This window comes from Lycorma delicatula, chromosome 2, assembly GCF_047948215.1.
Source record: "Lycorma delicatula isolate Av1 chromosome 2, ASM4794821v1, whole genome shotgun sequence".
In the NCBI taxonomy this organism is placed as follows: Eukaryota; Metazoa; Arthropoda; class Insecta; order Hemiptera; family Fulgoridae; genus Lycorma; species Lycorma delicatula.
Window position 1 is genome coordinate 6,452,651 of NC_134456.1, and position 23,102 is coordinate 6,475,752.

General features: G+C 32.3%; 1 protein-coding gene across 1 annotated transcript in view; it reads left to right on the forward strand.

The window, feature by feature from the left end:
- Fbxo42 (F-box protein 42) overlaps positions 1-23,102 on the forward strand; it is a 29,559-nt gene that overhangs the window by 2,212 nt on the left and 4,245 nt on the right. The window contains exons 2-7 of the mRNA XM_075358218.1: positions 403-534; positions 2,204-2,415; positions 4,666-4,829; positions 11,606-11,736; positions 17,553-17,692; positions 19,545-19,690. Of these exons, the coding sequence (XP_075214333.1) occupies positions 403-534; positions 2,204-2,415; positions 4,666-4,829; positions 11,606-11,736; positions 17,553-17,692; positions 19,545-19,690 (925 nt within the window). The remainder of the gene's footprint in view (positions 1-402; positions 535-2,203; positions 2,416-4,665; positions 4,830-11,605; positions 11,737-17,552; positions 17,693-19,544; positions 19,691-23,102) is intronic.

Below are 23,102 nucleotides of genomic sequence, written 5' to 3' on the forward strand. Positions count from 1 at the left end.
TAATCTTGATTAATGAATTAAAACTTGTATTAAAAGATCTAATATGCTAATTGTAATCATTAGTCCATATATTATTACTTTACTCGATCATCGATTAAACTAATACATAATAAATTGTCTAGTTTATTTTTATTTTTAGATCTCCTCAGAATAACAATTTCATAAAAAATTCTTCTTATATATGTAATTATTTTATTAAATATGAATTACTGAGAGGATTCTGACAATAGAAAAATGCCAAGAGTGGTGTGCTTACAGTATTGAAGTAGTACTATGTTGAAGATAGTTAACATTTAACAAGGTTTTACATGTAAAGTCCCTGTTTATTTCAATAGGTTATATTTGTCATATTTATTTTGTTAATATTCATAACTGTAATGATTTAATTGTATGTTTTTTTAGATGTAATTCAAAGGACAAAACACAAAATGCTACGTTCATTAGCTAATTTTGATATCAGATGGGAGAATGTCACACCACCAGAGAAATTTCAGTCAATCACTAAAAGATATTCTCATTCAGCTTGCTGTTATGGTAATTTAAAAAAAAATTCTCGCCTCGATTAATTAGTTTATAAAAACCAATTTATTAATTTATTTGTTTCGTACAAGGGAAAAGATCCCAAGGTCAGATTGACTGTTTGGAATGTATGCCATAATAATACAAGATACATCTGGGTGATACATGTGGAATGCAATATTTTGCAAATTCAAATATTACTTATAAGAATGCTGCTTGTGTTGTATAATACTGTCTTTTACATCATATAAGTTTTCTTTGCATAACAGTTGGAAAATACAATTTTCATATGTTAATACAATTTCAATTTTAGTACATTGTTATGATGCAGCATCCAGTTGTCTTTGATAGCTGGTCTCATGAGGGCAACTCTTTTCCGCAGTCTTTCAAGAATTTCTCGGTAAACATAATGATTTGCAGTCTGTTCTGTAGGCACAAACTTCCTATGGACAATGTCGTTACTATAGAAGAAAGAAATTAGCATGGTTTTGCTATTTTAGGACATGGTGAGTTTGAAGTGTGCCACTCCTTGCTCTGGTGTTTTGTTTCTGGGTCATACTCAAATATCCATGATTCATCAACAGTAATAACAGTTTTTAGGAAATCAGGATCAGTTTCAATTCTCCCTAGAAGATTGTGGCACAATTCCATCCTGTTGTTTTTCTGTTCAACAGTGAGATTTTTTGGGACCAATTGTGCACAAATATTTTTCATGTCCAGTTCGTTTGTCAAAATTTGATGAACTGTGATATGGTTCAAATTCAATCTGCAATCATTCTGGCAGTTAATCGCCGGTTGTACTGTATCAAGTCTGTTGTGCTCAACATTGTCGTCTTTTTTTTGACGTTAACGGTCTTCCACAGCGTGAATCATCTGCAACTGATATCTGGCCATCTGAAAATGCTTTAAACCACCTAAAAACTTGGGCTCATGACAGAGTATCATCTCCATATGTCCTTTTCAATTTTGAAAAAGTTTCAGTAATATTCTCACCGAGTTTAACACAAAACTTGATTGCACAAAGTTGCTCTTAATTAGTATCTCTCATTTTTGTAACGCATAACAAAAACTCTTTTATGAAAAGTTTGTTTACGTTTCACATGCCAACAATAGACTAAAAATATTAATACGTAATATAAATCAGCTCTTCATATAACCATATGTTTACTAGTAACTTTACATTGTTGCCACTTTGGTTGCCAAAAAAAACTAGTCTCATTACTTTATTTACAGACTTCGTATTCTACCCACCATACTCACAAGATTTGGCGTCTGGTAATTTCACTTTGTTTCACAATTAAAGAGGGATATTAAGGGTATTCATTTCACTATGGATGTTGTGAGGTCATGGATCAAGGAAAGAGCACCAGCATCTTTGATGTAAGAATGAGAAAACTGGTTTGCTATTGGGAAAAATGTGTAGCTGTAAATGATGACTACTTGTTAAAACAGAATGAATTTTTATAGAAAATAAACTTTACTTTTGTCATATTTGTTTCATTTGAATATCTCTGCAAGTTACGAGCAACTGTGGATTATATTTCATCCACCTCTTGTAAGATATATTTGGATTTTCTTTATAAATTGGTTGTAAAAGTTGTATTTTAGTAACATAACTTTAGATAAGTATATTAACAATTTGCCTTTTGTAAGATTTCATCATGTGTATGTATATTTCTTTTAGAAAATTCAATGTATGTGTTTGGTGGTTGCACTTGCACAAGTACTGCTTTTAATGATCTTTGGAAACTTGATTTATCAACACGAAAATGGTCACGTCTTTTAACAATGGGCTCCTATCCTTCACCTAAAGCTTGTGCTACTCTTATTTATCATGAAGGTACGCTTCTGCTTTTTGGTGGTTTGACACATCCTTCACCATATCCACTTCATCAGGTGAGTAAAAGTAATAAATTGCTTTAAGTGTTAGATACTGCTCTCTTTTACGTCATTAACTTTTCTTTAAGTTAATAACGGTAATAGATTACTTTTATTGAATATAAAGAGAGTTATTTAATAGAAAATTCAGGTAGCTAAAATTCCTATGGTTAGTTGTGTCTGCCTGGGATAGTTCAGTATCTACAAAGTCTTGTATCAAATAAATAAAGCTTATTTTTTATAAAATTTAATAATAACTTTTCATTTGAATAACTACTTTGAAAACAAATAAAAAGATAATAAATATGAGCAAGCGTTAAAATTATAACAGAAATATTATTAAGGCTAGATGTGTACTGATAACATTTTGTAACACTACTACTATTTGTCTTTATTGCCATGTTGTTTACTGTGAATTATTTCACCCTAAAAAAATTGTGATTTTCATCATTTGTTGATATGGATTTGAGGAGCCAGTCATGTTGTTTGCATGTACAGGATGATTCAGGAGGAAAGGGCAGTAATTTAGGAACTGATTCTAGAGCTTGAAATAAGGAAAAAGTTCATTCAAACGTATCCTATGCCTCATTATTGAACTATGGCTATCGAAAAAGTTTGCCTGGATTTCAGTTCTACAGCATTATGTAAGGAGTAAACTTGATGGTTTCTTATATTTTTTGACCCTAAAAAATTGAATAAAACGTATTCCAGAGCTATATCCTGAAGTTTTGATGACATCCAATGTAAAACAGAAAACTTCTGTGACAAAAAAAAAATTTTAGGCTTTAGTACAATAACTTTGTTAAATGAGTAATAGATATGTAAATTTTATTATCAAAACTTGTAGAGAATTGAATTCTGAGAGAATTGATATAATAAAAAAAAAAATTATTTATGAAACAAACTTTCATTATTAAAAACAAATAGTACACTTAACAGAAAAATGTTGTGAATTAGTAAAAATTAAAACCAGCAATTTTTAAGACATTAAATTTAGACTTTTGAAAAATTAAAATACCTTTAATTTAATTAAAAAAATTATTTAATACTCACTTTGGTTTGTAGAGTGTTTATTTAGTGTAAATATTAAAAAATTCCACCATTGACATCGTTGCACTTTTAGATGTTTGTGTTATCAGCAAGCTCACATAATCTAATACGACATTTTGAATTTTTGTGATGATTTTGTTGGTAGTAGCTGTTTTTGGGCATCCTTTACATTCTTCATCTTGAATGGATATACAATAAATATATTTAATTGTCCCTTGTAAAATCCCATATTTAATTGGGGCCTTGTAAATTAAAGGAAAAAGATGAAATTTGTTTAATAATCACAATCTAGTTTCTATGACTCAAGCATTTTTCACACATTATGACAACTTGACACAAATTCATTTACATTGAAATTTAGCAGCCCACTTTTTCCCCATCAAAAAGAAGGAGAAAAATCTTTAAAAATGGACTCTTACTCTTTTTATATATCTGTTGGTGTTAAACCTAAAACAAAGTACTTTATAACAGCTCAAATTTCAAGTTTACCCTATATTCAGAAAATGTCAAAAATTGTTTACCTTTCTGAATTGCCACAAACAAGCAACTAAATGCATGCATCTCAAACTTCGCAGCGTGCTATCTAAAGGATAATACTAGACAAATATCATAGTCATTTGGTCATACTTGCACTATCTCTATGTTAGGCTGAGAATATTCTGAACCACCCTACTGCTTGATCATGATGCTGTTTATTAAAAAACTGTTCTAATAAAAAAATGTAATTTTAAACAACTTTCCAAAGAGTTTTTCTTTTAATTTGAAAACATAAATGTCATTTTAGAAAAGCAAATTTTTATTATTTACTTGCTGAGAAAGCTTTTTAACAAAAAATTTAAAGGGATAAAAACATAGAATTTATTAAAATTTTCATTGAGAATTTTAATTTTACTGTTTTTCAAACAGTAGCTCATCCCTCTTTTTGTGGAAACGTTTTTGTGATTTACACAGCGGGGATGTATTTTCATAAAAACATTATAAGAATTACATCTAATAAACTTTAAAAAAAATAATTTTGTTGTGAAAGGTTTATTATGTTTTAACCTATGGTTAAAGTTACCTTGTTAGGTAAAAAATTACAAATGAAAAATTACTGAAAGAATACTATATAATTAAGGTAATTATGATTAATGAATTCATTAATTTAAATGCTTAATATTATTTGATGTTTAATTTGTAATATTTAAAAAAAATTTTTTTTTTCTTTTATATTTATAGGCTTGGAGGACATTCAATGAACTTCATATGTATGATATTGCCACTAACCGATGGTGTTGTATAACTACACCTACAAACACACCTCCACCTATGGCTGGTCATTCTGCTACAATTCATAAAGATAATATGGTTGTTTTTGGTGGCTTACATGGACAGACTGGAAGGTGTTTAATTTATTTTACTTTTATAAATAATCCATTAAAAATACAAGTACTAATTTTTTTTTTTTTTTTTGGAGGTGTAAACTTTTATAGGCACCATGTTGTCTGATACCCCATAGTAGTGTGGGTTATCTCCCTTGTGGGCCTACCTGCTAAAACCCCTTCCCCATTATAATATGGTTGGCTTGGCATCATAAGGTGGGCATGGTGTTATGACAGCACCCCATGTGTCTTGTCCCCACCCGTGCCTCCATTGTTGGGCCCACCTTGAACTTGTTGGGATGCTGCGGTTTTTTTTTTTTAACTTCGACCTCTTAGGGCCAGGGACCCACCTCAAGGGAGACTCAGAGGTGTAAATGATTCACCCCTGGACATCTTCCGCCAACTTGGTTTGGATGATCTTAACCAGCATTGTGAACACCACGTGTCACAATCATTCAGTCTGTGACATAGTTCCAATGATGTTCTCTGGAGTAAGCCAGCCAAATTCTCTCCTGCTTCCCTATGCTGCAGTAATTGATCGTACACAAACACCATGTGTTCTGTATGTTTCTCCCCTCAGTAAACTGAATCCGCAGAGGGTCTCAGTGTCTGTCCACACAAGTATGCCTTGAAACACATCCATGACTGGTAAGGAACTGCTTCAACTCTTACCCCAGTTTCTGTGTTTTCAGCACAGTCATTTCTGGAGATCCAGGATCAGTCTGTAGGTTAATCTGCCTTTCGTTGAATGATCCCATTTCTCCTGCCACCTCCAGACAAGCGGTGCCTCTGCATCCACCTTATCCACTACTCTGTAAATCCCCGAGGAGATCCAAGGGCACAAGTTCAGCCACAACACCTGTGGCTTTGTTTGAGATAATCCCGTACTTCAAGGAGACAGTCCTGCAGTCCCTCTATGCATTGCGACGAACTAGACTGGAGCTCCATACAGTACTTTCAAGAGCACCACCTAAGACAAGACCTTTCACTTCAGTGTGCAAGGATACTTGATGTTGACCATTATCTGACTGATTGCGGTAGCCGTTTTTTTTTTGCTTTGACTGACTTCTATGTGCTTGTGAATGTGGTATTCTTGTCTATGACAAGAACACCACATTCCACAAATCTTGAATTCCTTCACATGGATGAAAGACTTCTTATCGGCTTTCCCTCTGAAGGTCCACATCAACTCCTACAGCCTTTTTCTTTATCATCTCGGGTAGCATCTGTAGTGTTGCCTGCACTTTCGATGTGGATCTGTGCTTCGTCATTCATGCCCTTCCTTATGGACTGGATATTTTTCACCTCCTTATTGAGAACTTCTGCTGAACTAACCTCAAGAGGTTGACGAAGGACTTTGCATTAGACTTGCTAATAGACTAGGACTGCATTAGACTTGTCTTAGTGGTGTCTTGCACGACAGGCACTCCTGATTTGTTGAACCTATCTGTGTCCAGCCCTTTGACAAAACCGTGAACTTCCTGTCTGAACATCTTGCCAGGCATTCTGTGAGGCGATGGACACAAAACTTGATCTTGTAGGATGGGACTCCAGCACAAAGCTTGGCTGTGTCTTATATGTCCATGATTTTGGAGAGCTGCATCTGCTTGTCCATGACACTCAGGTCCTTGCCCCCTCTTGGATTATATAAACACCACAAAGGTCTGACACAGTATACCTTTCACTGCATTGCTTGCAAGGAGCCCAGCAGCGAGTCAGTTTACAAGGACCTCACCGGTTTCACCCCCCCCCCCCCCATCAATGAGTGGCTGAAGCCAAGGAATCCTGGTGGTTCCTTGGTTCAACTGGCGATTCCTTGGTTCTGCATGTAGATATCTTTTGTGCTGGTCATCAGATCAATGACAACAACTGTGTCCATCTCATGGTTCTTACAAACGAATTGCTTAGCGAACTCCAACTTCTCAAAGCAATCTGGTGACCAGTTCTACAGACAAGCTCACAATCTCATCATCTGCCACTCCCTGTGAAATAAGGGAACGTAGCTTGTCACTCTCCTGCTTCTTTTAGTCTGGCTGGCAGCTTCACCAATCTCTTTTTGTTTGACAACACATTCTGATTCCTTGAATGGGAGGTCATCAGCTGCTTTGAGGAGGGGGATGGTGCTTTCCTTAATCTCTCACTTGATTTGGTGTTAGCCTGCATGAAGTCATGAAGGGCCTTGATCTCCAATACCAAGCTAGAGATACCAAGTCCTAATGCTGAATAATGCTCTAGTCTGGTCTTGTCCAGAGCATTGGAGGCCATTTTATTTATATGATTAATATATGTTAATTTAGTTAATTAGTTTATTTAATTGGCTATTTTTATTTACATTATTTTATTTTATTAAATTAATTAATTTAAATAGTTTTGTAATTGTATTAATTTTTATTAAAGTTGGTTAATTTTATATAGCTTTAATTACTGTTTATTTATTTTATTTGTTAAATTTGGAAAAGATTATTTAGTTAACAAGGTGAGATGGTGAGAAGAGATAGAGAACGTGGGAGGAAAGGGAAAAAATACATAATAGTAGTCATGTTAGTCATCTAGCACTCTCGTGCTATTAAAAAGTTTTGACAGAGTTCCCCATTTATATATGCTGGAAGGATTTGAACTAGGTTTAACCTAATCAACTCTCCCTGCCATGTATAACTGACAAAAACAAAAAAATCATCAACAAAAATGTAAGGCAGTTTAATGCTAGGGCTTTTGCTGAACTACGCTACCAGCTAACGCACCAAGACCGTAACAGCAAACCCTGAATCACAAAACACTTTATTATTATTCTACTAACTGGGTTAGCAGATGATACAGTAAAGCATTCTCTGGATTATTTCACCAAGAAGCACGCCAACTGACCGTTGCAACTAATCTACAAGCCACATGCTTAACCTCAAAGAGAGGTTAAGAGAAGATAAATAAAAAGTAATTAGAGAAAAAAAAGGAGAAATAGAAATATTTGTAGAAAGAGGACTAAAGAAAAAAACAGGATATATAGAAGGAGAAAAAAGAAAATAGTTAAATAGTAAGAGTAGATGATGGGGAGCAGGGATACTTTTAGACAGCAGTCTAATGAAGAAAATGTATGGTGATAGGGAACCTAACCCATAACCACCACACGGTGGATTAATAGGTTAGACTGCTTGAAAATAAATAAAGCAGTGAAAAGTATTAAATGGGAGCAAAAAGAAAGGAAAAAAATGTAAAGCAAAAATAGAAAACATAGGTAGGAATAATAATAAAAAATTGATATAGGCAAAAAGAGGTTAAATAGGGAAATAAGGATGACAGAAAATCACGCCATGTGGCCCACGGGACTACTCATGAAAAACACTAAAAATGTCAGTACACAAGAAGATCAAGCACAAACTGCTACAATTATGAACATAGAAATTGCAATGAAAACCTCAAAAAAACGAATAAAAACTGTGAAAATTCCAGGAGCTACAAAAAAGCACTTCTGCCTGCATCAGTATCACTGTAATCCCTCAATTTAATAATCTAATAACATAATAAATTAAAAATTTGAAGTGTGTAAAATAAATAAAAAAAATTAAATACTTATATAAATTCATAGAAAAATTTATTTTTTAAAATTGATGATTTTATTTTAATATATAATCTCAATTTTAAATAAATAAATGTTTTCAAATTTAGCAATAAATGAAAAAGGGGCCGAGTATCAAATCAATATTTAAAAAGAAAATTCAGAGCTAGCAAGATTTCAAACATCTTTTGAAAAAATTGATTTTTTTTCTCTAATAGAAGATTCACCAAAGTTTTTTAATTTAAAATGTGGAAAAATTATAAATTTTAAATATTTGGGAGAAATAATTCAATCAAATGGTAAAGGTATAAAAACTGTTGAAATACAGGCAAATAAAGCGGGAAATTTGTACAAGCTATATTATATTTGTACAATCAATATTTGGATCATAATTCTGTTTTTTGAAGTGGAATGATAGCATCTCTGGCCTTCATCCAGAGATTCCAGGTTCAAGTTCCAGTGAGGCATAACATAAATTTTTCACATATTATAAAATGTATTATCATCCATTAGAAAGGTGTCAACCTGTTGTTGCAAAAGTAAATAAGCGACTGAAAATTTTGAGTGTAATAACTATGTACTACAGTAAATTTGATTATTCATTCAACTTTTGATTATTCTATCTCCATTCCTAACTGAAATAATTGCATCTGAAATTTCACAAAGATTGCTCTCTCTCTCTTTTCCTGTTTAGCCTCCGGTAACTACCGTTTAGATAATACTTCAGAGGATGAATGAAGATGATGTGTATGAGTGTAAATAAAGTGGTCTTGTACATTCTGAGTTCGACGACCATACCTGAGATGTGTGGCTAATTGAAACCCAACCACCAAAGAACACTGGTATCCACAATCTAGTATTCAAGTCCGTGTAAAAATAGCTGGCTTTACTGGGACTTGAATGCTGGAACTCTTGACTTCCAAATCAGCTGATTTGGGAGGACGCGTTCACTACTAGACCAACCCGGTGGGTTTCACAAAGATTGCTAAATCAACATATTAGCTGGCAATACTCAATTTGAAGTAAAAAAGAAATAGAAAATAATGTTAGTTGGAAACTTTGTATTGTTCAGAAGTAACATTTGAGATGTCAAGAGTGTTAGTCTCATGATAAACCTGTCTTAGTTAAATAGCTTGTATTCTTTTATATGTTGGCTATTGCGTATGTAAGTGAGTTTTTAAAATTTTATTATCTGCAACGTGGATAAAAGCAAGATGCCTAAATGTAAACTATTTTTTAGTTTTTAGTGAGAAAATTTAAATATGAAAAACTACATTGGGGTTAAAATACAGGTTAAGAAAATTATATTAAAAAGGTTAAAGATTAAGGTTAAAAAAGATATTAAAGGTTAAGAAAATACAGCCGGTAAATGATACCAGAAAAAATAAAGGTAAAATAAAATCTGGGTTTTTAAAACTCTACACTGAAAGATGAATTACAGTCCAAAAAATTTTAAAACTTGGCTGAGGATTTTACTTTAGAGGAAGCTGTTATATATGGTATTTGTTGCAATGAATAGGTGACATTCATGTAAGTAAGAGCACCCAAAACTGAGATGAGAATGATCTATTAACAACATCAAATAAAAGTGATATCAATGATGCAGTCTTCTTAATATTAAAAGCAGACCAAATTGATTAATTGTTATGTGTAAAAGCTTACAAGAACATCATCATCATCATCTTATTCTGGTGATGGTGCTTTATCAAATTTAACGTTGATAATTATAATGTCAGAAAATAATGCTGTTGCATTTTCATATTTCAGGAAAATGAATGAGAAGGGTGCATTCAATGTTTTGCATTATCCTGAAAATTTCTTTTGCTATTATCAAAGCTTATATAGCCAAATTAACAGGGATCCTTTTCTACTAAAGTTAGAAATTAAATATTATATTGTAGACTGTCTTTTATTTTATTAATTACAATACCTTATTATTAATAATAGCTTAAATTATTGAATCGAGAGAGGATTGTTTGTAGAAAACTAAGACAATAAAAAGAAAAGGTAATCTTACAAACAATACATTAAAGACAGGCAATAGAAAATATACAGTGCCGTTACAATAATTGTTGCTTGTCTTCGTGTGTTATGTTACTTTAGTGGCCGCTGACTCATACGTTAACCTTCATTCAATTTCTGAATGACAAATATCATTGTCGTATATCATTTTTATCGATATCAGATCACTCTGACGGGTTTTCTGTGTAAGATGCACTGAACTGAAAAAATACTACAGTTACAGTTTGACATGCTGAACATGTCAGTATTATTAATTTGAAAGCTAGAGAAGAATTTTTTTGGCACTTTAGTATTCCTTGTTACAATATCTAGTATTTCATTAAATAAGATAGGTAGCACCAAAATTTCTTGTTTCAATTCCATATCAATATAAAAAACCATTCTCTCACTCCCACTTTTGTCAGGTACATACTTTCTATAACTAATTGTGTGAGGCTACTTCTGCCTATTACTATACCTATTATTATATTACTATTACCATAGCAGAGCTATAGCTATAGAAGGTAAAATATGGTAATTGGGCCAATTTGGGTATGTGGAGTTTTCACTAGATTTTTACGTTTTGATACCTAAGGAACCCAAAAAACTGGGTGGAAATTTACTGGATGTTTGTATATACGAGTGTGTGTTAGAGTGTTGGCCTTAAGGGGCTTGATATAAGATGAGATGTGAGTGATACACCCTGATATACCTTCAAACAGCTTTTCATAATTGTGTTATTACTTCTGTGAAACAGATGTTTTGTAATAATCAGGAGTTAGGAAAAGGAAAAAAAGAAATATAGATAGAATTAAGGACAGGATCCGTAATTAAGGATGAAAGGAAATCAAGAGGTATGGCATGGTAAGGGTTACCATTCTGTAAAATAGGTCTACCCTTTCTTATAGTTATTTTTACACGGATTTGAATATTAGATCGTGGATACCGGTGTTCTGTGGTGGTTGGGTTTCAATTATCCACACCTTAGGAATGGTCGAACTGAGACTGTACAAGACTACACTTCATTTACGCTCATACATATCATCCTCATTCATCCTTTGAAGTATTATCTGAATGGTAATTACCGGAGGCTAAACAGGAAAAAGAAAGAAAGGTTTACCCTTTCTTAAGATGAAAAAAGGCATACCTATATAGATCCATCCTTTTCATTATAAATATATAAAAATATATATTTTTAAAACAAACTAAAAATATTTGTTTTTAAATAGTATTATGATTTTTTCAGTTCAAATGAAATATGGTGTTTCAATTTATATTCTCATACATGGATTAAACAAGCTATTTCTGGAATAAAACCTCAGTCACGGTATGGGCAGTCACAAATTGCACTGGATGATAATCACCTATTAATTCTTGGTAATTTAATTTCATTAATTTATATCAATTTAAAAAAGTCTTTATTTAAAATTATAAACTTTTGTAATGACAAACTGAATTAAATTATGTAATAAAATGATTTTGAATCAATTACTTCAAAATATTCTTGCTTGTTTTTGGACTATCAGTTTTGAAGTAAAATATTTAAAAAAAAATTATTATAAAATTTGACTCATTTTATTGTTGCAAAAGTTGTTTGGTTTAAAATTATTCTTTTCTAACAGATAGAGGTAATAATTTGAGTTAACAGGTGAGAAATGATAAACTTCATAGCAACTTCAGTATGGAGTCTTTATGGTTTAGCCAGCAGTATAAGTTCAATTGAATTTCAGCTAAAGTGTATTGATGGTGGGTACATTTTTGTCTTCAGTCATTTGACTGGTTTGATGCAGCTCTCCAAGATTCCCTATCTAGTGCTAGTCGTTTTTTATTTCAGTATACCCTCTACATCCTACATCCCTAACAATTTGTTTTACATATTCCAAACGTGGCCTGCCTACACAATTTTTTCCTTCTACCAGTCCTTTCAATATTAAAGCGACTATTCCAGGATGCCTTAGTATGTGGCCTATAAGTCTGTCTCTTCTTTTAACTATATTTTTCCAAACGCTTCTTTCTTCATCTATTTGTCGCAATACCTCTTCATTTGTCACTTTATCCACCCGTCTGATTTTTAACATTCTCCTATAGCACCGCATTTCAAAAGCTTCTAATCTTTTCTTCTCAGATACTCCGATTGTCCAAGTTTCACTTCCATATAAAGCGACACTCCAAACATACACTTTCAAAAATCTTTTCCTGACATTTAAATTAATTTTTGATGTAAACAACTTATATTTCTTACTGAAGGCTCGTTTCGCTTGTGCTATTCGGCATTTTATATCGCTCCTGCTTCGTCCATCTTTAGTAATTCTACTTCCCAAATAACAAAATTCTTCTACCTCCATAATCTTTTCTCCTCCTATTTTCACATTCAGTGGTCCATCTTTGTTATTTCTACTACATTTCATTACTTTTGTTTTGTTCTTGTTTATTTTCATGCGATAGTTCTTGCGTAGGACTTCATCTATGCCGTTCATTGTTTCTTCTAAATCCTTTTTATTCTCGGCTAGAATTACTATATCATCAGCAAATCGTAGCATCTTTATCTTTTCACCTTGTACTGTTACTCCGAATCTAAATTGTTCTTTAACATCATTAACTGCTAGATCCATGTAAAGATTAAAAAGTAACGGAGATAGGGAACATCCTTGTCGGACTCCCTTTCTTTTTACGGCTTCTTTCTTATGTTCATCAATTATTACTGTTGCTGTTTGGTTCCTGTACATGTTAGCAATTGTTCTTCTATATCTGTATTTGAACCCTAACTTTTTTAAAATGCTGAACATTTTATTCCAGTCTACGTTATCAAAAGCCTTTTCTAGGTCTATAAACGCCAAGTATGTTGGTTTGTTTTTCTTTAATCTTCCTTCTACTATTAATCTGAGGCCTAAAATTGCCTCCCTTGTCCCTATACCTTTCCTGAAACCAAATTGGTCTTCTCCTAACACTTCTACCACTCTCCTCTCAATTCTTCTGTATAGAATTCTAGTTAAGATTTTTGATGCATGACTAGTTAAACTAGTTTTTCTGTATTCTTCACATTTATCTGCCCCTGCTTTCTTTGGTATCATGACTATAACACTTTTTTAGAAGTCTGACGGAAATTCCCCTTTTTTATAAATATTACATACCAGTTTGTATAATCTATCAATCGCTTCCTCACCTGCACTGCGCAGTAATTCTACAGGTATTCCATCTATTCCAGGAGCCTTTCTGCCATTTAAATCTTTTAATGCTCTCTTAAATTCAGATCTCAGTATTGTTTCTCCCATTTCATCCTCCTCAACTTCCTCGTCTTCCTCTATAACACCATTTTCTAATTCATTTCCTCCGTATAACTCTTCAATATATTCCACCCATCTATCGACTTTACCTTTCGTATTACATATTGGTGTACCATCTTTGTTTAACACATTATTAGATTTTAATTTATGTACCCCAAAATTTTCCTTAACTTTCCTGTATGCTCCGTCTATTTTACCAATGTTCATTTCTCTTTCCACTTCTGAACACTTTTCTTTAATCCACTCTTCTTTCGCCAGTTGCACTTCCTGTTAATAGCATTTCTTAATTGCCGATAGTTCCTTTTACTTTCTTCATCACTAGCATTCTTATATTTTTTACGTTCATCCATCAGCTGCAATATATCGTCTGAAACCCAAGGTTTTCTACTAGTTTTCTTTATTCCGCCTAAGTTTGCTTCTGCTGATTTAAGAATTTCCTTTTTAACATTCTCCCATTCTTCTTCTACATTTTCTACCTTATCTTTTTTACTCAGACCTCTTGCGATGTCCTCCTCAAAAATCTGCTTTACCTCCTCTTCCTCAAGCTTCTCTAAATTCCATCGATTCATCTGACACCTTTTCTTCAGGTTTTTAAACCCCAATCTACATTTCATTATCACCAAATTATGGTCGCTATCAATGTCTGCTCCAGGGTAAGTTTTGCAGTCAACGAGCTGATTTCTAAATCTTTGCTTAACCATGATATAATCTATCTGATACCTTGCAGTATCGCCTGGCTTTTTCCAAGTGTATATTCTTCTATTATGATTTTTAAATTGGGTGTTGGCAATTACTAAATTATACTTCGTACAAAACTCTATAAGTCTCTATTGTGGTGCGTTATAATGTTGTTTTGTAATTTTCCAAAAATGCCATGGTCAACTGAATACAGGAGTATTGTTCCATTAAAACAATACCAAACCTCATACGTCTAAGTTAACTCAAGCGGGAATTTATATTAGTGACTATTTCAACATCTAGTTACTTTCACCTCTTCTGTTGGCTGAAAATTCACTTTGGTGACAAATATTTTGTGAAGAATAAAAATGTGGATTGTGGGATGAATGCCGCTGAAGCAGCAGCTCAAAGACTTTTAGCAGCACAGTTTATCGCTCTGCAGTATTTATATAGGTTAAGTGTATGCGGGATGGTTTGAAATATAATCTACAGTTGCTCATAACTCGCAAATGAAAAGATGTATTCAAATGAAGTATATATGACATAAAAGTACATTTTATTTTCTATAAAAATTTTCATTTGTTTTAACAATTAGTCATCATTGACAGCAATGGATTTCTTCAAATGGTGAACAAGTTGTTTCATTCCATCATTGAAGAATGCTGGCAGTCTTTCCTTAATCTGCAATCTCAGTGCATCCTTCAGTTTAACATTCATAGTGAAATGAATACCGTTGATATTCCTCTTTAATTGTGGAAAGGAGTGAAAATCTCTGGTGTGAAATCTGGTGAGTATGACTGGTATAAAATAGGTAGAAATTTAAATTTTACAAGATCTTCTGCAGTTGCATGTTGTTTGTATGGTTGAGCATTATTGCGTAGTAGAATTATCGGCTCAGTAGATTGTCAAACACAACATATATGTCTCCTAGGGTGTTTTATTATCTCTATGTATTCTACAGAATTTACAGTTAATCTGGCTTTCAGGTTACATTTCTTTTGTTTTTATTTGTGCTTTTCAGTGAGTATACATGGCACCAACTGCGAACAGAGTTTACAATAGCCCAATCTTGAAATAATATGTTGGCTCTTTTGATGTGCCTAAAAGGTGGTGATGGATTTTTGGATTATGGAATGATCATTTTGCATTGATTCATCCGCATCCTTCTGTTGCTTCTCATCAGTCACAGAAACCTGTTGACTACTGAGAGAAGCATCCTGTATATTCAATTTACCAGGTTCTGATACACAAAAGTTTATTGGCTACAAATAGTACTTTGATCATCAGACTCATCACCATAAATAGCTTTTAGACGATGTTGAATGTTACTAGTGTTTCCCTTTTCTGCTGTTCAAATCCAGTCACTGCATGTTCTTTTAGATACATTGATGTACCAGGCATACTCGACTCCATAACTACGGTGATTAAAAGAAAATTAGAGGATGTGGACGAGTTTTGGAATGATAGTGGTTTGGAATGAAACTGCAAGAGGGCAGCACCTGTTGCTTTGTGTGACATTTGTTCTCCCGTCGTGTTTCAGAGTGCATTACATTTCGGCTACCCCTCACATTAATATTGTTGGAAATTTGATCTTGGCCCTGTTTCAAACTATGACTCGAAAGTATTTCAAAAATATGCTGGAAGACAATATGTTCTAGATAAACATTTTTTCCACATTCTGTTGCTTAAGTGTAATTAAAAAAATAATTGAATATTTAGAACATATATATATATATAATAAGATACATGTTTTATATATATATATATATATGACATGGTTCCCTGTGATCTTTAGTTCTTTCCTAAGATTAAAATTCCTCTTAAAGAAAAGAGGTTTGAAGATAGAGAAGAGATCAAAAGAAATGCATCAAAAGAACTTACGGCCCTCATTAAAAATGACTGAAAAATGCTTCCAGCAACGATTGGAAATCGATGGAAGAGAAGTGTTACATCAGAAAGAGGGCTTCTTTGAAGGGAATAAGTTACTGAACTGAATAGGTTAAGTATTTTTGTTTTTATGAGCTAAGATCGCATACTTTTTGATCACATTTTGTAAATTTGATTTGATTTCTGCTATAAATGTGTTTTGATGAAATTATAGTCAGTGAAACTGTTGTAGACCCTGTATATCTGCTTTCACAAGCAGAATTCCAGTAACTAGATATAAAACATAACAAAAAATCTTAAACAAAATTTTATAAAATAAGATACATACATATGTATATATATATATATATATATATATATATATATATATATAGTTACTGGAATTCTTCTCTATCTTCAAACCTCTTTTCTTTAAGTGGAATTTTAATCTTAGGAAACAACTAAAAATCACAGGGAACCATGTCTGGTGAAGTTGTTTGATCCTGTGTTTTGCTAAGAATGTCTGGATTAGTTGTAATATATGGGCTGGATTGTTGCTCAACAGGCTACTTTTAATGTAATGTGTAAGGTATATAAGATGTGTAAGTATGGAGGAAAAGTAGTTTGTTGCAGCATATTTGAGGTGGTATCAGAAATTTCCTTGACTGTACTTGCAGCAATAGTACCATACAATAAAGCTGTGTAGAATACTAAAGGTCATGTAAAAGCATGACCTTGTTGCCTAAAAAAAATTATACTTTCACATTTTGATAAATTTAAAAACAAATTGTGTTCTGTTTATACCATTACGATTTGTGATTAAGATTTCTTACAGTCTACTTACTTTTTGCAGGCACTTTATAAACAAAAAATTTTAATTTATCATACTTAAAAGCGATTGAAAATTTTAATTTTATATTCAAGTCATTTCTAAATATACAAAATAACAGCAGTTCTAAATGCAACCGTGAAGCGTGCATTAGAGTTAATTTAATCCATTACAACTCATACTTGCAGCTGGCTTCTGTGGCGTGGGTGGTAGCATCTCAGCCTTTCATTTGGAAGTCCCGGTCAGGCATGGCATTTTCACACATGCTACAAATCACTCATCTCATCCTCTGAAGCAGTACTTAACGGTGGACCCGGAGGTTAAACAAAAAAAAAACTCATACCTGCGAGCTTTTTACTTTATACATATAATCTAATTTTTGTATTTAGATGAATTAAGGATGGAGTGAGTTCTGTCTATAACTAATGGACTGAAAGTTGTATTTTGTAATTATTTACATATGTTGTGGGGATTTAAAAAATTTTTTAGTTATTTATTTTCTGCCTGTTTATTATTTATCTTAATTACAATTTCAGGAGGTTGGGGCAAAGGAAACAGTAATCTCAATGACATATGGTTGCTAAATATGAACGATACTGTTTGGACATGGCGTCAGGTGTCTATACGTAACCCTCAGTGGGCTGCTTCTCATCTATGGTGTCATCCTGCATGCAGGGTAAATATGTTTAACTTAAAAATTACTTAAAGAAAATAAATTAATGATTACAGTATTGCTTTTGGATTTTTTTTTTTAGTTAGTTTAAGTAATAAGTTACCATTAGATTGGAGGTAACCAATATATCAGTTTTCTTCTTGCTGCGTTATCTTTCAATGGAGATCTAGATGAATTATGTATATAATTCAGATGTATACTTCTACATGACATTCAATTATGGGACTAGGCAATATTTTGTCTTAGAGAAGTGTAAACTTTTTCTCTGATAACTGTTTAGTATTTGGTGGAGTAAAAGCAATTTGTTACAGTGTATATGAGGTGGTATCAGAAAATTCCTTGACTGTACTTGCAGCAATTGTATTGTAAAATAGAGCTGTGCAGAGTAGTAAAGATCATTACTTCCAAACAGAGCTCAGTCCGTGGATTATATTCTGTGAATATTGTACATGTGTGTTTGGACGGTAATTGTAAATATATAATCTTGTGTTAATCCTAGTCTGTGATTGTTGAAAAATTCAAATGTTGTACTTGTATAAAATTTGGTGTGAATTTCAGTAGATATGCTTTAGAGACTTTGAAAATGTTTTATCAAATGTTAGAGTGATTTTTTAGGACATAAAATCTCTAAATAGTATGCATGTTTTTTGATGTAGAGTGTTATTTAAGGATATTAATTGTCGGGGTGCTCCAAGAAAATGCTGGAATATGGGAAAAAAATGGAAATTCATCTACGAGAACTGTTGTCAAAACAACAATCTATCGTAAATCAGTTGTGGGGCTGAAAAATTTTAACTGAAAACTTGAACATGCGTCACTTTGTTAAATTTTTGTTTGGATCTTATTACTGATTTAAAGCAGCAGTGTATTGATGTTTGTCATGAGCTTCAAAAGATGGTTGACAATAATCCTGCAGTTACCAGATCCAAAAAGTATTGGTAGGTTCAGTATAAGTTTAACAAAGCGCATGCTAGTTGTGTTTTATGACAACAAAGGTATTATTAACCAAAAGTTTTTCTCCTGATGTTACATTGAATTCTGTTTTTTTACTTCTTCCAATATTTGGAGACATTTGAAAAAAGATGAAAAAACCAGTATTATTTTAAAACCAAAATTAGAATATATCCTTTGTGATAATGCTCCTGTTCACCCCTCTTCAATATGATGCTGAATTTAAAAAATACAACATGGTAATTGTCTCCTTCTTATTCTTCTAATCTAGCCCCATATGATTTTCTCTAAAATAAAATTGAACCTCAGATACTACTTTTTTTGCTATAGAAGTCATCAAAGCACAAGTGCAGAGATAGTACTGGATGGCCTTCAGGAAAACAACTTTACCAGTTCTTAGGAAAAGTTTTAGGATCACTTTATACATTTCTATTTCAAAGGGAATGGTGTTTATATTTAAATAAGATGAACTGGTAATAGTTTTTTAGTCTTAGTCCAGGAACTTTCTGATATCACCTTGTATTTGAATTGGCCGATGCAGAATCATTAACTAATAGTATTGTACTCCCCACCTGAGTAGATTCCCTTACTCCTGAGGAAAAAGGTGTGGTTTAAAGAGCACTAACTAAGCTGGGTAAGCTTTGCAGTACTCCTTAGTGTGGTGGTTTATTTATCTCTGTTCATGTTCTAGTTGTCCTTTTCTCAATACCCATCCCTTTTACTTATTCTTGATACCTCCTTTCAATAGTGTTTTGTGGGTTTTGGTTCAGTGTTCTTTGGGTTTCTGCTAGAATCACAGTGTGTGATATTTTCATATAGATATATTTTTCAGAAGCGAGTTGCTGAAGTTTGCTATATACATCTTGATTATCATTTGTTAATATTTTCTTTAATTTTATTTCAGGTTGGGCATTATGTTGTGGTTTTTAGCCGTAATCCTGTTTCATTAGCTCCAGTATTCACTTATTCCAAATGGCGACCTAATAGACAAATGAGATTGCAAGGTAGTTTATCAGAAAGAGATCCATTGATTCCACCTGCTGTTCGAAGGTATGCTATTTTAATTTAGAGTAAATTTTTTCTCCTAACATCTTTTTAAAGATATTTAAAATTTAAAATAATTCTTTACAGGATATATATATGAGAAGAAAATTGGAAAGCGATAATTTAATATACCTCCCTCAGTTACGGGACATTGTCTTAGAAACGCTGCCCTACTCGGTTAAAGAATAATTTTAATTCTTTTACTCTTACCTAATTTAAAAAAATTGTTTTCGGGCTCTGATTGTACATCTTATCCATTAAATAATAATTCTGCAAACTTTTATACTGTTTCAGGCACCTATTGATTATGATTTTTTTTAATATTTTCTCTAGTGTTATAGTGGGAACAGGTTTTTTTTGTTTTTATCATGTGATTTAGGGAATAATATTCTCCTGCTTCTTAGAAACATGAATTTATAAATTAATCGTAACTATTTATTGTTTCAGTTAATCAACTTGGGATTATTTTTTGTAATTTTTTTCTTAATAGCATAATAATCGGAATATTTTCTATCTTTGTAAAAAAGGTTTAGGGTATTTTATAAAAAATAAATTTCTTAAAATTATTTGAGATGTTTTTAAGATATTATTTTAATAAATTCATTTGACAGGGAATATTGAGAGATTGCACACGTTAAAGTTGTTACAAATATACGGTTTATTTCCTCTAGGGTGTCTTATATACAACTAAAGTAAATCATGTCATAAACAATAATTCTGGTTGTGTAATTTACATTAAGTAATGGAAATTTATACAAAAATTAGGAAATGATTGCAGCAATGAGATTACAACATAGCAAAATCATAAATGAACATTATACAGGAATTATTTACTTCTGTTATTTACAAAAAAGAAACTAGCTTACACTTTTAACAGTGCATAATGATTTTATTTCTAGTTCTTAAAAAGCAACTGCAGGACAAAATACTGTCGCATTTTTATTACAAGATGGAATACAGAGATACACTATTTATTCATGTGCTCTTACTGTAATTGTATCACTCATGACTTGGTGGTCCCTTGGTAGTAATTATATGCCCAGGTCTAGGAGTTGTATTGTATCACCAGCTGACCCATCTTCTTGTTCATTCATGCATAATACTTTCAAAACAACATCTCGTGTGCCATCTATTATTTTATTTTAAAGCATTCTCTTTATTTTGATCCTCTATTATTCTAAAAAATATCTGTTTCTCTTTGTTATTGTTTCTCAGGTTTTTATTATTTTCTATTTATTTCTTTGTTTACATTCTTACTTCATTTTGTCTGTCCCTCTTGTTCTCACTTTCTATTTGTAGAAGCTTCTGTACTTGTCCCGATATCTTACAACAAAGGATATGTTAGCATAGGATTGAATATTTACAGTTATTATATGGAATCTGTGGAATTAGTATAGAGTACAAATTCCATACTTGTAATAGAATTTATGGAATTTTTTACTGGTATTATAAATAATAATTATGGAAAATTTATCAACAGCTGAATATGCAAGAAAAGAATCTGAGTGTGTTGATCTTCAGCAATATTCCACAAAGTAATCTATATAAATAAAAATGTAAATGTTCGTTTGTTCAAGATCTTAATCTCTGAAAGTTCTTCACTGATTGCTTTGAAATATTGACACAATGTTGCACTCGAATACGCGTGTGTTTTTATGTACTTAGCATTTACTACCTAAGATGTTTTACCTGTGACAGGTAAAAACATGCTTTTTTTTTAAAACTGTGCTATCTGTTGGACATAAAGCAACACACACTATACTAAATATTTTACAATTCCATTTCAATGTTTTTGATATGTGTGTCTGCTATAGACTAAAAAATTACTGCACCGATTTACACATGGGGAAAGGGAAAAGTCAAAAAAGGTAAAAGGAAAGAAGGGGAAAACGGGAAAAAGGAAAGAGAGAAAGGTAAAAAGGAAAGATTAAATTTAGTGAAGTTCCGTAATGTTCATTTTGTTAATGTTTTATCAAACTTTCAATTGTGTTAATTTAATCTACATATATACTCAAATTTATCAATAACAAAGCTTTGCCGGGTCTGCTAGTAATGAAAAAAAATATTTTGATAAAAAATCTGCTCATCTTAATTTCATTTAGTTTTATTCTATAATTTTTATTTATAATGAAGCCAAAATAGTATATACCATATCTTTACAAGTATGAGAGAGAGGTGTTCAGAACATTTTTAGCCTGATGGAAAACGCAAGAGTTTCCAGAAATCTTTTTTTAGTCGCCTTGCAATTTGATACATTTAGATCAAACGACTTTCCAACATCTTAATATTCTGAGTATAATATGATTTGCCCAATTCTGTAAAATAAGTGCTTTGACCTCATCATTTGAAGTGAATTTTTGCTCGTAAACTCTTCAGGTTTGGGAAGAGGATGTAATCACTGAGAATGAAATCCAGTGACTATGGCACATGTAGAAGCACTTCTAGGTTATAGAACAGCTCGAGATGTGTGTGAAGCATTATACTTATCAGTTGGTGGCCCTGCTTTTTCCAGGTAGTCTATGAGTACCATACCATCAAGAATCCCAAAAACTGTAGCCATGACTTTTCCTTTAGAGGAATTGTTTACAGTTTTCTTACCTGTCCACTGTTTGATTTTTAGCGTGAAATAGTGAATGCATGTTTCATCTACACTTATAAAAAATCAAAGAAATTCAATAGAATCACATTTTAATAAGTCTAAACAGCTTCAAGAAGTGTTCAGTCAAATGTGTTTTGATTGACTGTTAACAAATGCCACTCCCATCAAGCAGGAAGCTTTTTCATACTCAAAATATTAAATATAACGTAGCAGAGGTGATATATCGAGATGTTTGTGTTGTCAGTAAGCTCAGATACCTTCAATTTGTGATCATTTTATAAGCCATGAATTTTTGTGATGATTTCACCAGTCATAGCAGTTTTTGGGTGTCCGAAATGAATGGATCTACAACCATGTTTAAAATCAGTAGCCCACTTTTTTACTATTGAAAACGAAGGAGAAGAATCCTTTAAAGTGTATTTAACTCTTTTTGGTTTATCCATTAGGATTAAACTTTTCAAAAGAAAGTACTTTAAGAACAGCTTAATTTTATTTTTCAGAAAATTTCAAAACTGTTTGCTTTACTTGATCGCCACAAACAAGCAATTAAATATATCCATCTGAACCTTTGCGGTGTATTATCTGTAGGATTGTACTTATGAAATATATTGATCATTTGATCATATTTGTGCCAGTTCAGTGTCAGGCTCAGAACTTTCTGAATGCTCCATGTAGTATTCATGGAGGTACCGCAACTTCATAAAAAGTATAAAAAAAGGAAAAAAATGAAAGTAATCTGGAGGTTTATTTAAAACATTATGACTAATAATATTTTGAAATTTTAACTAACCTGGTTGAGAATTTAATGAGTTATAATTG